Genomic DNA, 14,142 nt, shown 5'->3' on the forward strand with positions numbered 1-14,142 from the left:
CTTTTTCCTTATATTTAACCATTGGCTATTCTTTCCTTATCTCGATTCTTAAAAAAACGGCGTTTTCATGCCTTATAAACGCGCGCATTTGCGTGATTTTAGCAACTCTGTTCATTTGATATGGTCTAGTGGGTAGGATATCTGGCTTTCACCCAGCAGACCCGGGTTCGATTCCCGGTATCGGAGCTGGTCTTTTTGTTTCCATTTTAATCTTATCGAATTCCCCTTTATTTTGAAGATTACGTTGTTTTGAAAGCGAGATAGCCGACGCCTTTACGGAGAGAGAACGAGTGCTTCTCATACGATATGGTCTAGTGGCTAGGATATCTGGGTTTCACCCAGAAGGCCCGGGTTCCATTCCCGGTAACGGAGCTGGTCTTTTTGTTTCCATTTTAATCTTATCGAATTCCCCTTTATTTTGAAGATTACGTTGTTTTGAAAGCGAGATAGCCGACGCCTTTACGGAGAGAGAATGAGTGTTTCACATCCGATATGGTCTAGTGGCTAGGATATCTGGCTTTCACCCAGAAGGCCCGGGTTCGATTCCCGGTATCAGAGCTTTTTCCTTATATTTAACCATTGGCTATTCTTTCCTTATCTCGATTCTTAAAAAAACGGCGTTTTCATGCCTTATAAACGCGCGCATTTGCGTGATTTTAGCAACTCTGTTCATTTGATATGGTCTAGTGGGTAGGATATCTGGCTTTCACCCAGCAGGCCCGGGTTCGATTCCCGGTATCGGAGCTGGTCTTTTTGTTTCCATTTTAATCTTATCGAATTCCCCTTTATTTTGAAGATTACGTTGTTTTGAAAGCGAGATAGCCGACGCCTTTACGGAGAGAGAACGAGTGCTTCTCATCCGATATGGTCTAGTGGCTAGGATATCTGGCTTTCACCCAGAAGGCTCGGGTTCGATTCCCGGTATCGGAGCTTTTTCCTTATATTTAACCATTGGCTATACTTTCCTTATCTCGATTATTAAAAAAAAGCGGTGTTTTCATGCCTTATGAACGCGCGCATTTGCGTGATTTTAGCAACTCCGTTCATCCGATATGGTCTAGTGGCTAGGATATCTGGCTTGGGGGATTCGCGTTTGGTTTTTTGGAGAGTGCGGTTCGTTTTTCTTTGCTCTCCTCGCCTGCTCGCTAAGCCTTAGTTTCGGTTCTTTTTCTAACATTTTGTTTGCTTAATTTAAAATTTACTAATTCGCGCAGTTTATTTTTCGTTTTTCGTGCCCTCCTGGGTTTCTTCTGAATTCCAGGATGGATGTTTTAAAACGTTCCATTTTTGTGGAATGCGTCGTGAAAGAAGTTTCGAAGCAAGAAATTTTGACGGCATGTATTTTGGATTTCGGGCCTAATACGGTCTCGTCGGTTGTTGCTTTGGAGGGTGGCTATTACGTCACCTTCTTACGCGAGGAAGAAGCGGAATTGTGTCTTGATGCTGGGATCGAAGTAGGAGAGACGCGTTTTGCTGTGTCTGGGATAGCGAGGAAAACAGTTATTGTCCATATCTATGGTTTACCTGAGTTTGTGAGTGACGGAGCGGTGAAGGAGAAATTGGAAAGCTTACAATGTGAGTTGCGTGGCGAAATTGTCTGGACTAAAAATGACGCCGGAATTTATTTTGGAATTCGTTCGGTCAAGGTTCGCCTTGCCGAATGTGTCAGTTCGTTACCGTACGGTCTAAAGATCAAAGACGTTTTAGGTCGGGAGACTTTTTATCAGGTTCGTCACTCCTCTCAGAGTAAAGTTTGTAATGGGTGTCTCTCTTCGAGCCACCTGTATAAAGACTGTCCCTCTTTTATCTGTTTTCGTTGTAAGAAGCAAGGTCATGTGGCGCGGTCCTGTCCAACTCGCGCTGAAGTTGTTGAATCCAAGGATCCGGTTGCTGATAGGATGGTCGAAGAACAGGATGCGGGCCTGATTACTGATCAGGTTCTTTTAGCCAAAGAGTCCTCTCAGGGCATGGTTGCCCAGGGGGGCGACAATGTTGATCGGCCGAAATTTCCCAAGCACGTTACGAAGGACGTTGGTAAGAGAATTTTGACTTCGACGAGTGGCTCGGAGGGTGATAAACGCCAGCCTCCTCCTAAGAAGACGAACGTCTACTCTACGGAATCGCATGCCATCGCACCTGCCAAGTTGCCTTCTACGTCCCTGCCAACCGTTGTCACGCCTGTCCCCGGTTCCTTTAATGCCATTAAAAATCGTCTCTCTTAACGTTAATGGTCTTCGGAATGTTAATAAGATGTCGGAAGTGCTTATTTTTATGGACGCGTATGATGTGGTTTTTTTACAAGAGACACACTGGACGAATGAACATGTGAGTACTTTTCGGAAAATTTTTCGCGGCCGCGTTTTTTGGGATAATGACCCTACTACTACTTTTTGCGACGTAGCGACCTGCTTTCGGGCTGGGCTGGATATTGTTCCTTCGCGAGTTTTTCGAAGCGACTGCGGCCGATTTCTTTCCGTCTCCGCGGTTGTTGACGATGTTCCTATGGATTTCGCGAATATTTACGCTCCGAATGACGCGCCGTCGCGTTCTCTTTTTATGTCGTCGGCGAAGTTGTGGTGTTCGCTTTTACCTCGTCCGATTATAGCGGGGGATTTTAATGATATTTTAAACTCATCTCTTGATCGTCGCCCCGTTTCTAATCTTCGTTCCGTTTCTAATCTTCGTTCCGTTGTTTCGCCTACGAGTTTTAAGCTTTGGCTTACCAGTCTTGATCTTTATGATCCCTGGAGGGCTTATCACGACCCGTTAACTTTCGGGAGTGATCATCTTGTTATTTTTCTACTTTTTATCGTTTTCCCCCTCAGTATAGCCATCTAGGGACCATTCATATATTGTTTTTGTTTCATTTCGTTTCTCTGGCCTAATCTGGCAGCCCCGTAACTTTTTTAGTTATTTACACACCCCGATAAGATCATCATCTATTTATCTAGTATATAAAGCCAAGTCAGCTTTGGACAATAATTGAGTTTTCCTTTAGTTTTGTTTTAATCGTTTCTTTAAGGGTTTATTGATCAGGATGTGGTATACAGCATCCGGTGACGCGGTTCGACGTGAAGGTTAAAGTGCACGGTATTTGTGCGGGTATTTCGCGTCGGATTCGTGGTTTTTCGTGATAATTCTTGGTGAAGAGAATTATGTGCGGTTCGTTCCTTGGTTTAAGGACGGTTACTTGAAGAACGATAAGTACTTTTTAAACTATTGTTATTGTTCCATTCTTTTGTTATTTATTCTAAAGTGTATTTTGTATAAATTTAACTTAAAGATGCGGCCAACCATAGCCAATCTACTTAATTAATTACCAATCCAAAGTTACCCCTACTATAATCATTGTACACCCCAAGGAGCCCGTCATAGCCTTTAAGTATTAATTATCTACAAATAATTACCAATGTTTATATAATTACCATAATTGAATCTGTTGTCACTATAAGTCCAATAATAAACCAAGAGTTCTATTTTTGCATAACTTCAATTGATTTCATTTACCTACTCTGTGACAATACCGACACTAAGGATCCCGAACAAATAAATTCGATACATACGGCACGGGGAAATAGTATTTAAATTTCCCTCGAGTTTAGTGCGTGGGTCAGATTCTCAAGGTTACATTTGGAACTTTTTGAATCTTCCCTCCCTTCCAATCTCCACGACTCCCCTAAACCCCCCCCCCTGGAAGTTATAGTGTCGTAATATCTGGCGCAGTCGACAGGATCCTTAGATTAACAGTCACATTGTTACATGGTCGGCTGAGCGAAATCAATGATAAAATTGTGTAAATTTAATTTTGGTATTATGAATTCTGAGTGGACACATCCCAGGGGAGCGACACATTGTCCATCTTCCGAGGAAGATATTAATAGCCCCCCGGTAATCATAAGTAAGGTTAGAATAAGTGACTATACAACCCCAATAAATACGGGGCCGATATTTTCAACCACAATGCTAAATACTACCCCCAGACTCAGTACGCAAAGTGTTAGCAATAACTTAACTGGTTCTAGTGGAAATGGAATCCCTCTTTGGCACAGTCCTTATGACTATTCTCAGTATGTGGTATCACAACCAACGTCAAGACTACCCGATATTCCCCAAGGTTTTTTCAATGCGTCGCAAACTCAACCAATTAATTACAGTTATGCGAACCAGTTACCGAATATTGCTAGTGCTATGCCAACAACTGTTAGATATAGTCTCCCAACAGTACCACAACCTGTGGTTGGCCAGGGTTTTAATGTTCCCCATGTAGCGAATCAAGCAGGACAATTTAGTCAAAATCCAACAGGGTCTCGCTATCCCTATTACATGCCACCGCCACCTGGGTACTCCTACGCGAACCTCTCTCAGGGTCCTATGCAGTATGTTCAGGCCCCCATGCAATATTTACCAATGCAACCTCCACACCGTCGTAACCCGATCAAAGTTCCACCTATTCGATTCAGTGGGGAAGACGATGAGAGCCCAAAAGACTTTAAAGACTCAATCCTAGAATACCAACGGGCAATGCAACTGTCGAATGATGAACTTTTAACCCTTTTACCATTAATGTTAGAAGGCCAAGCAAAGTATTGGTACCGACAACATGCAGTCCAGATGCATTCCTGGGCAGAATTCGAAAGACTATTCGATCTGAAGTTTCTAGACAGTACGTATACAGACAAAATTTGGCTCCAGATACAGGATTGCAAACAAGAAGAATCTGAAGCACCCGATAAGTATGTCAGTAGAATACTTCAACTCTTTAATAAATTAGATGTCGTGGAACGACCTAGTGAAACGATGATGGTACGGCAAATTAAAGCCGGGTTCCTTCCAGACTTTGACGCGTTGTTATCCTTCCATCGAGTTACAACCATAAGAGACTTACAAACAATCATACCTCAAATAATACCATTCCAAAAGGTTTTACAGAGAGAACGGCACGATGCTGCGGTTGGTCATGTCAAATTTCACCTACCACCAACCCAAGGAGTATATCGTTGTTACCAGTGCGGCGCTTTCGATCACCATAAGCGGGATTGTCCCAGAGCCCCGACCACGAACAAACCAGCAGGAACAGAAACGACGGCTTGCATAACATCCGAAAGGACAACTCAAGAAGAACCTGACAACGCGGGTCACCCTCAAATGGTTACCCTGGATTCTTCAGGAAATGTGTATCCTACACCTACTCCTAATTTGCATCATTTAAATACCATCACTCAAGTTACCAGTGCGCCGACGAAGGACTGCCAGACCCCAAGTCTCTTAACATTCACAGAAACAACAAGTCATCACCAAGAGAAGATCAGCCACAATCCCGACGATCCGACAACTCCGCCACAAGTGAAGGACGTCCAGGAGAGCGTAAATAAGTTGGGTCTCGTGTTTCTGAAAGTTCTGTGGAATGGACAATGGATCGCAGCTATGATCGATACTGGGGCTGAGTATTCCTGTTTCAATAAAACCACTTTTCTCCAGAGTCTTCCGGACTACCCTATCGAATCTCTTGAATTAGACCAGGTGCAGTTGGCTGCAGAAGGGCATATCATGACACAACACGGCCCCATAGAACAGACGCTTCGCCTTCAGTCTCCGACAGGTCCGAATGTAAAGTTTCAATTCCATCTATTGGAAGGACTCGTGGCACCTATTATTTTGGGATCGGACTGGCTTTTCCACGTGAGAGCTAGGATCGACTACAATAAACAGTTATTGACTCTAACATACAACGGGTACACCTGGACTGATCCTATCGCGGATGGTAATGTAACCGGAACAAAACTCGACGTCCTCGACACTTCCGTTCAGAGGTTACGGGCACTGATCGATCAAAAGGTAAATCCATTCGAAGTTCAGAACAGAAAACCAAGTGATACCGTGGTCAAACAAAGCCCGGGTGTAACAACTACTCCCAAGGACAGCCAAGGCCAAAACAATCCTCAAAAAGACGGAGAGGAAACGAACAACCATAGTATACTATCCTGTAAATTCCAACCATTTCTAATGACTGTTTCGACTCACGACAGAGACGACCAAACTCCAAAGCCCAATGAAACGGATTCCCTCATTCGTGGAGTATCAGAAGATCCATGTCTGACGGTCATCAGTAAGCAACGGTGGCCAGCATCAGAACCAGGACCACGCCCAATACGAGGTGAAGGACGAGGTTTGAGGCCAGCCACAGTTTCAACTTCTGAACAAAGTGAAGGAAGGGGACTACCATCAACCCGCCCCACCATCATGGACATCCATGGAAAAATCCCAATCTCCCTGGAGAATTCAGCAAGAGCGCCCACTACCTCATTACTACTAACCCCAAGAGGCATCGAACAGGGAATCGCTAATGCAGACATCCTAAAACCGAAGCACGAGCCCGAGAAGAAACAAACCTTTGGTACCTCGGACCACACCATCAGCATCAATCCCACGCCATCTCTCCAGATTCTGCATGCTCCAATCATTCCGGTCATAAAGACCATCAATTATTCATCACCCAAGAAACAGCGACGACTTTTTCCGTACAAACGCAAAAGAAAAAAAAAAGGTAATAACCGTTAACGACCGAAACCACGAAACAGACCGAATCCCTGAATTCATTTTGAACAATGTAGACAATTACTTACGGAACTTTTTTTTTCTCTCATTAATCGTATGTGTTTATTATTGAGACTTATGAACTTATTTATCAGTATACCCCTCAAGTTAATTTATTTTTGTTCGAGGACGAACAGGGTTTTAAAGTGGGGGGAGATATCACGACCCGTTAACTTTCGGGAGTGATCATCTTGTTATTTTTCTACTTTTTATCGTTTTTCCCCTCAGTATAGCCATCTAGGGACCATTCATATATTGTTTTTGTTTCATTTCGTTTCTCTGGCCTAATCTGGCAGCCCCGTAACTTTTTTAGTTATTTACACACCCCGATAAGATCATCATCTATTTATCTAGTATATAAAGCCAAGTCAGCTTTGGACAATAATTGAGTTTTCCTTTAGTTTTGTTTTAATCGTTTCTTTAAGGGTTTATTGATCAGGATGTGGTATACAGCATCCGGTGACGCGGTTCGACGTGAAGGTTAAAGTGCACGGTATTTGTGCGGGTATTTCGCGTCGGATTCGTGGTTTTTCGTGATAATTCTTGGTGAAGAGAATTATGTGCGGTTCGTTCCTTGGTTTAAGGACGGTTACTTGAAGAACGATAAGTACTTTTTAAACTATTGTTATTGTTCCATTCTTTTGTTATTTATTCTAAAGTGTATTTTGTATAAATTTAACTTAAAGATGCGGCCAACCATAGCCAATCTACTTAATTAATTACCAATCCAAAGTTACCCCTACTATAATCATTGTACACCCCAAGGAGCCCGTCATAGCCTTTAAGTATTAATTATCTACAAATAATTACCAATGTTTATATAATTACCATAATTGAATCTGTTGTCACTATAAGTCCAATAATAAACCAAGAGTTCTATTTTTGCATAACTTCAATTGATTTCATTTACCTAGTCTGTGACAATACCGACACTAAGGATCCCGAACAAATAAATTCGATACATACGGCACGGGGAAATAGTATTTAAATTTCCCTCGAGTTTAGTGCGTGGGTCAGATTCTCAAGGTTACATTTGGAACTTTTTGAATCTTCCCTCCCTTCCAATCTCCACGACTCCCCTAAACCCCCCCCTGGAAGTTATAGTGTCGTAATAGGCTTCTCACGCCGATCATTTTGATTATACTCGTTCCGGTTTCGTATTCGGGAACTTTGTCATGTCGCGGATTGACTATTTATTTATTCGCCCAACGGATGCGCATAATTGTTCGCGGAATCTAATCTTGAATGTTCCTTTTTCTGACCACAAGGCCGTGTCTTTCGTCTTTGATCCCAGTGGCGTCCAGCGCGGCCCTGGGGTCTGGGCGTTTAACTCTACGTTACTTCAAGAGGAGCGCTTCCGTACGGGCATCCAGCGTATTGTTGATCGGAGTCGCGACACCGTCGAGTACCGTGTAGATATTTTTCAATGGTACGAAAATCTTAAAGTTTGTATTAAGGATTACGCCATGTTCTACGGCAAAGCTCGCGCTCAGAGGTTGAGAAGTTCTCGCGCTGCTTTATTGGTTCGGATTTCTCACGCGTCCGATCTTACTTGTTTGCCGGAGTTGCTGGACGCTAAGCAGGCATTGGCGGATTTTGATTCTGAGGTGCTTCGTGGCCAGGTCGTACGCGCTAAGACGGATTTTAAAGAATTGGGTGAGCGGCCCACGCGTTTTTTTCTGCGCCTGGAGACTCATCGTCAGAGTATCAAATCGATTGGTCGTTTAGTGTCTCCATCAGGAGAGGTCTTTCGCGACGGGCGTCTCATCCGTCAGCAAATTTTTGATTTCTATAATGCCCTTTATACTCAGGAGCCTATTTGCGAGGCCCAGAGTCGAAGTTTTAGCAATCGGGTCCGGGACCGGGTATCGAAAGCTGATCGTGACGCGGTTGAGTTGCCTGTCACCTGGGAGGAACTCGAGCGGTCCTTGGGGTCTATGAAGCCCAATAAGAGTCCGGGACTTGATGGTTTGACGGTGGAGTTTTGGCGGTTTTTTCTTCCGCTTATTAAGGATGACTTTCTTCGCTTAGCCCATATCGCCCGTGATCAGGGCCGAATTCCGCGCAGCATGAAAATAGGTCTTATTATCCTTTTGCCCAAGACTGGTGATTTAACTCTTTTAAAGAACTGGAGGCCTATAACGTTACTCAATACTGATTATAAAATTTTATCCAAAGTTTTTGCTCTCCGAGTAGCGTCGCTTTTGCCGAACATTACGTCAGCTACTCAAACGGGTGCGGTTCGTGGTCGGGACATTTCTACCTCCACGAGACTGTTGTCAGATGTCGCCGAGAACCTCCGCCTTCGTGAAGAGGGTGGCATTATGGTCCAGCTGGACCTTATGAAGGCTTTCGACCGGGTGGCATGGCCATATTTATTTGAGCTCTTAGCGGCCATGGGGTTTGGCCCGTTTTTCTGCAAGTGGATTCAAGCTTTTGTCGCGGGTTCCAGGGCCTGTGTCAAAGTCAATGGTCATTTGACTGATGTCTTTTCGTTAGGGCGGTCGGTTCGCCAAGGGTGTCCGCTTAGCCCTCTGCTATATGTTTTAGCCTCGGAACCTCTGTTTTCCGCGGTCACGTCGCACGAATCCATCCCGCCGGTACGGTTATCCGCGCATTCGGTTTAGCCGACTCTTTTTCAACATATGGATGACACCACGGTTGTAACCTCAACAGTGGCCGCGATTCCCGCGATCTGCGACGTTTTTGCGGATTTCGGTCAAGCCTCCGGAGCGAAATTGAACCCGTCAAAGTGCCATGCGAAATGGCTTGGTCTATATCATGGTCGGGACCCTATCGAGATCAGCGGCGTAACGCTTTCTAGTTCACCTTTGAAAATTCTCGGTATTTGGATAGACTACGATTCTGTGCATTCGGCTCGCCTTCAATGGGAGGAGCGCTATGGCAAGTTCTCTCGGGTCTTACAGTGTTGGAAAGGTCGTACTCTCTCGGTCGTTGGCAAAGTTTTGGTTGTCAATGTGCTCGCTGCATCTATGCTCTGGCATATTTTAAAAACAGTCGATATTTCGCCTTTTTGGCTTCGTCAATTTCGGGAAGCCATTTTGAACTTTATTTGGGGCAATGGCCCTCATCTGGTCGCCTATGAGAGTCTTGTTCGGCCAACGCTGATCGGAGGGTTCGGGCTAGTAGACATTTGTACCAAAGTTAAGGCGTTTCGCGTTCGCGAAGCTCTTACGTTGTTTGCAGAGACTACTCCGGTTTTCGCTCGGGATCTTTCGTCGCAGATTCTTAATCTTTATGGCGGCGCCTTGCAATTGGGCCTACACGTTTTCCGGTTATCTATCACTTCTCGTTGCGCCGCCGGTCTTCCGTCTCGGTATGTTTCCATGCTGCTTGCTTGGAAGGATTTTCAGCACATTCATGGCTGGACCTTTCCCGCTCTCTCGAATTTTTTGGACGAACCGCTTTTTTTAAATCCGCGTCTGTCGTTGCCACATTTCGGTCGTCTCGAGCGTGGGTTTTTTTCGCAAGCGGGTTTTCGGACAGTACGCGATCTGTGTTACGAGTACGTCCCCGGGTTCTTGCCGCCACAGGCGTGTTTTGACGCTACAGATGATTCATCGCTCGTTTTGCCTCGGTCTCGGGTCTTGCTACTCTACCAAGAACTTATTGATGCAGTTCCTCCGATTTGGTCCATGAGCATTCAACAAGGGGGGCGTCAATTGCGTCGCCCTCCGGTCGCGCACGAGGTCGGTTTATCGGTTATTGACGTGTCGGGCGAAAAGGTGTCTCTCGCTATCGCAGTGAGGCCCATTTACGCTGCGTTCGCGGAATCATTGTCTATCGAGTCGAGTGGAGAAGAACGCTGGCGTCGCTTTTTCGGTGGCCCTCTTCAGCGGATTCGCTGGAAATTCGTGCGATCCAATTTTTTGGGTCCTTCGCTCTCTGCCATAAATTTACGCCTCATTCATCATGGTTTCTCGGTGAAGTCGCGTTTGGTGCACGCTCTAGTGGTACCGGATGATACGTGCATATATTGTCGGATAGACTCAGAGACGGTAGAACATCTCTTCGTAACGTGCCCCGTGGTTTCTCAATTATGGACTTGGCTATTCTGTGATATTTTGGAACTTAATCGTGAGTTATATGGCGTTTCTTCGTATACGCGAAATTCTTTCCTTATTTTTGGTTTAATTCACAAAGACTTGCATAACTCTAAAATGTTTTGGAGAGTGGTCCAGTTCCTTTGTGCTGTAATGAAAAGAGAAATTTGGTTATACCGGTGTTATTGTTCTTTTAATGATATTCAATTTAATCATTTTTTGTGTCAAAAGAAATTCCATGCAGTTTTAAAACTAGAATGTCGTTATAAGCAACAGAAATTACATTTAGATTTACCGTCAGATTTAATCTTATACAACATGTTAAACAAAATATTTGAATAGAATGCTTGTTGATTGCTTGTCCTTAATTCTATTTTGTGTTTTATAACCTTCAATCTTTATGATTGTATTGTAATTTTAATACTGTGAATAAAGGGTTTAAAAAAAAAAAAAAGGATATCTGGCTTTCACCCAGAAAGCTCGGGTTCGATTCCCGGTATCGGAGCTTTTCCTTATATTTAACCATTGGCTATACTTTCCTTATCTCGATTATTAAAAAAAAACCGGTGTTTTCATGCCTTATGAACCCGCGCATTTGCGTGATTTTAGCAACTTCGTTCATCCGATATGGTCTAGTGGCTAGGCTATCTGGCTTTCACCCAGAAGACCCGGGTTCGATTCCCGGTATCGGAGCTTTTTCCTTATATTTAACCATTGGCTATACTTTCCTTATCTCGATTCTTAAAAAAACGGCGTTTTCATGCCGTATAAACGCGCGCATTTGCGTGATAACGGGAAAGTGGAATCTTGGTTTTTCGAATTTGGTTCAGCACCGCGTTCTAATAAAAGTCGGACGACCTTCTCGTGCCCTTCACAGGACGCTTCGTAAAGAGGTGTTGGTTTAAAAATATCCTTCCCGTTTACTTCGGCTCCGTTGTCGATTAGGGTTTCACAAACTTCAAAATGTCCGAAGTGAGCTGCCAACGACAAGGCAGTAAGCGAGATTTCTGAAGTATAAATAACGTTATAAAATAAGTATGACACTTTGTATTTAATTTATAATGATAGTCTGTTTTGACAATGATCATAAATTGTAAGGACGGACAATTATCCTCGAGTGGTTTCTCTGTCCCCAAATAATGAAGGGTTGTAGCTAACGAAAGATAAGGCGGTTATGGTTTGCTGAAGATAAAAACTCTGCAGTAAAATTTACTATTATGAACACCTCAACGCGATTTCGATCGTATTTACTGATTAATTTTACCAATGAGTGATGAGATTCCTATTTCAAAATCTTCTGCGACAGACTACCATTAACATAATTATTGGCATTTAGATAGATACCTCCTAAGATTTTAACTTCAATTACGCCTATCGCTTCGGCATCCGCTCCAACGTTAAACAACTCTCGAACTTGTTCGTTGTTCCCTTCCTTGACAGCGTAAATCAATTTCCAGTTCAAAGACATGATCGATCGGAACTATGCAGCTATCTTTAAACACAAATATTAAGTATAAATTTGATAGTTAATATTTTATCAATTTTCTTACGTACATTCGTAAGTAACAATATCAATTAGTATGGCACTAAATGAAGCTGTGTTACGTACAATCTTAAGTAACAATATCAATTAGTATGACACTAAATGAAGCTATGTTACGTACAATTATAAGTAACAATATCCATAAATATGACACTAAATGAAGCTGATAGTGGTGTGTTTAACGTACAATCATACGTAGCAATATCATTAGAATAATAGTAGGTGAATCTGTGTAACGTACAATAATTAGTATCATAATACCCATTATTAATACCAAACTCCTTTGATTTATAACATTTTGAGTATAGTGTGTTTTGGATATGCCTGGGGAACTAGCTTTACACCTACGATGTGGAACTTATAATACGGCGGGGCCAACTTGTTATTACTATAATTATATTTCCAAAGACACATACTTATATAAAAATATCATAGGCACCATTAATTTCCGTTCATTATTCGTCTAGGATTACAGTAGTGCAAAAAGTTTTAACCGCGATTGTTTTTCTGAAGGTAAAACTCGACATTGGGTCTTAAGGAACCCTTTGATGCCCACCAACTACATTGGAACCAAACCATCAACTTAATAAGCTTGAGGAACTAGATTACTAGTGGCAATCTTAGACAGAAGTATTGCGATCATACGCAGGAGCGGAAGACGCTGCCAGGGAGGGAGAACGTTATATGCCAAGGAACGGTCAGCGGGCGGCAGGCAGTTCATCAGCGCGCCCCTGAGGGCTGAAAATTGGGGACAATGAAACATATAGTGCTCCAGGTCACCGAGGACATCACATCCCCTACAGAGAGGAATGGCCGACCTTTGGAACCGGAACAGCACAGCCGGGGTGGGGAAACGGTCAGTCAGCGCTAACACCAGTGGACGTTCCATGGAACGTCGAAGGCGCAAGATCCAAAGAGCCAGATAACAAAGGGAGGGATGAACAGAGTACAGGAAGTGGCCCCCCGAGAGCGAATCCCAGTGAAGCTGCCAGGAGGAAAGGAGAGCAGTCCGAAAAACTCTCCTGCAGTGGGGAACGTCAACTGGGGCAAAAACATAAGGGACAACATTCGACCCCACAGCATACTGCGCCGCACGGTCCGCCTGTTCGTTGCCTGGGATCCCGACATGCGCTGGAACCCAAAGGAAAGTGTAGCGAGTCGTTGGAGAGGCGCGAAGATGCCCCATCAGAGGAAACAAGAGCGGGTCGGTTTGATCGGTGCGCCTAAAGAGCGCGAGAGCAGACCGGGAATCCGAGCAGATTACCGCTTCATAACTTTTAGGATCTAGGAGCCAGACAATAGCCTGGACCATGGCAGTGAGCTCTACACGACAGATAGAGAGAAGTGCAGAGGTGCGAAAATAATAGGTGATATCGAGAGTGGCGACATAAAAGGCGAGTCCTGAGTAGGAAGCGGGAGCCGTCAGTGTAAATGACACACACCTCGGGGCCAAGTAGCGTTAGCCGGTTCAGAAACTAGGCAGCCAACTCAGTGGGCAGGCAGACTGATTTAGCGTTGCGACACCAATCAAAATCGAAAGCAAATGGCAGGCACTCTTAAGAGTGTCCAGGAGTGCAAGTGTTGTAGACGAAGCATTGCGGTATACCACCGCTGAATAATAAATACTCCAAATACTTCACCTAGAACCTGTCATGGAGCGCAGCAGACTAAGTAAACGTAGGCAGCGTGTACGTAGCAACACGATAAGAGGCCTCCAGGTGAGACGGCTATCGAAAAAAACACCCAGATAACGGGCTGTACGAGCAAGAGGCAGCGCAAGTCCTTCCACACTGAGTGTGAAGAAGGCAGCAGGATTTCTTTAACGTGTAAAACACATTGCGATACATTTGGCCGGAGACAGGGGAAGACCCCGACGTTGAAGATAGGTGTTAGTTGCATCGAGCGCATCTTGCATGTGGTTATTTAGTAAGGCCAGTAAGA

At 44.1% G+C, this 14,142-nt stretch overlaps 1 protein-coding gene across 1 annotated transcript in view; it reads right to left on the bottom strand.

The window, feature by feature from the left end:
- Positions 1 to 11,399: 11,399 nt before the first annotated feature.
- The window catches only part of LOC149944531 (oxysterol-binding protein-related protein 1-like), a 273,668-nt gene continuing 270,925 nt past the window's right edge, over positions 11,400 to 14,142 (bottom strand). Inside the window, exons 2-4 of the mRNA XM_090176383.1 lie at positions 12,213 to 12,270; positions 12,003 to 12,150; positions 11,400 to 11,665 (exon numbers count right to left, since the gene is read on the bottom strand). Coding sequence (XP_090032509.1) covers positions 11,400 to 11,665; positions 12,003 to 12,126 — 390 coding nt within the window. The 5' untranslated portion in view covers positions 12,127 to 12,150; positions 12,213 to 12,270. The remainder of the gene's footprint in view (positions 11,666 to 12,002; positions 12,151 to 12,212; positions 12,271 to 14,142) is intronic.

This window comes from Leiobunum rupestre, chromosome 5 (genome assembly GCF_980474605.1).
Source record: "Leiobunum rupestre chromosome 5, qqLeiRupe1.1.hap1, whole genome shotgun sequence".
Taxonomy (NCBI): domain Eukaryota; kingdom Metazoa; phylum Arthropoda; class Arachnida; order Opiliones; family Sclerosomatidae; genus Leiobunum; species Leiobunum rupestre.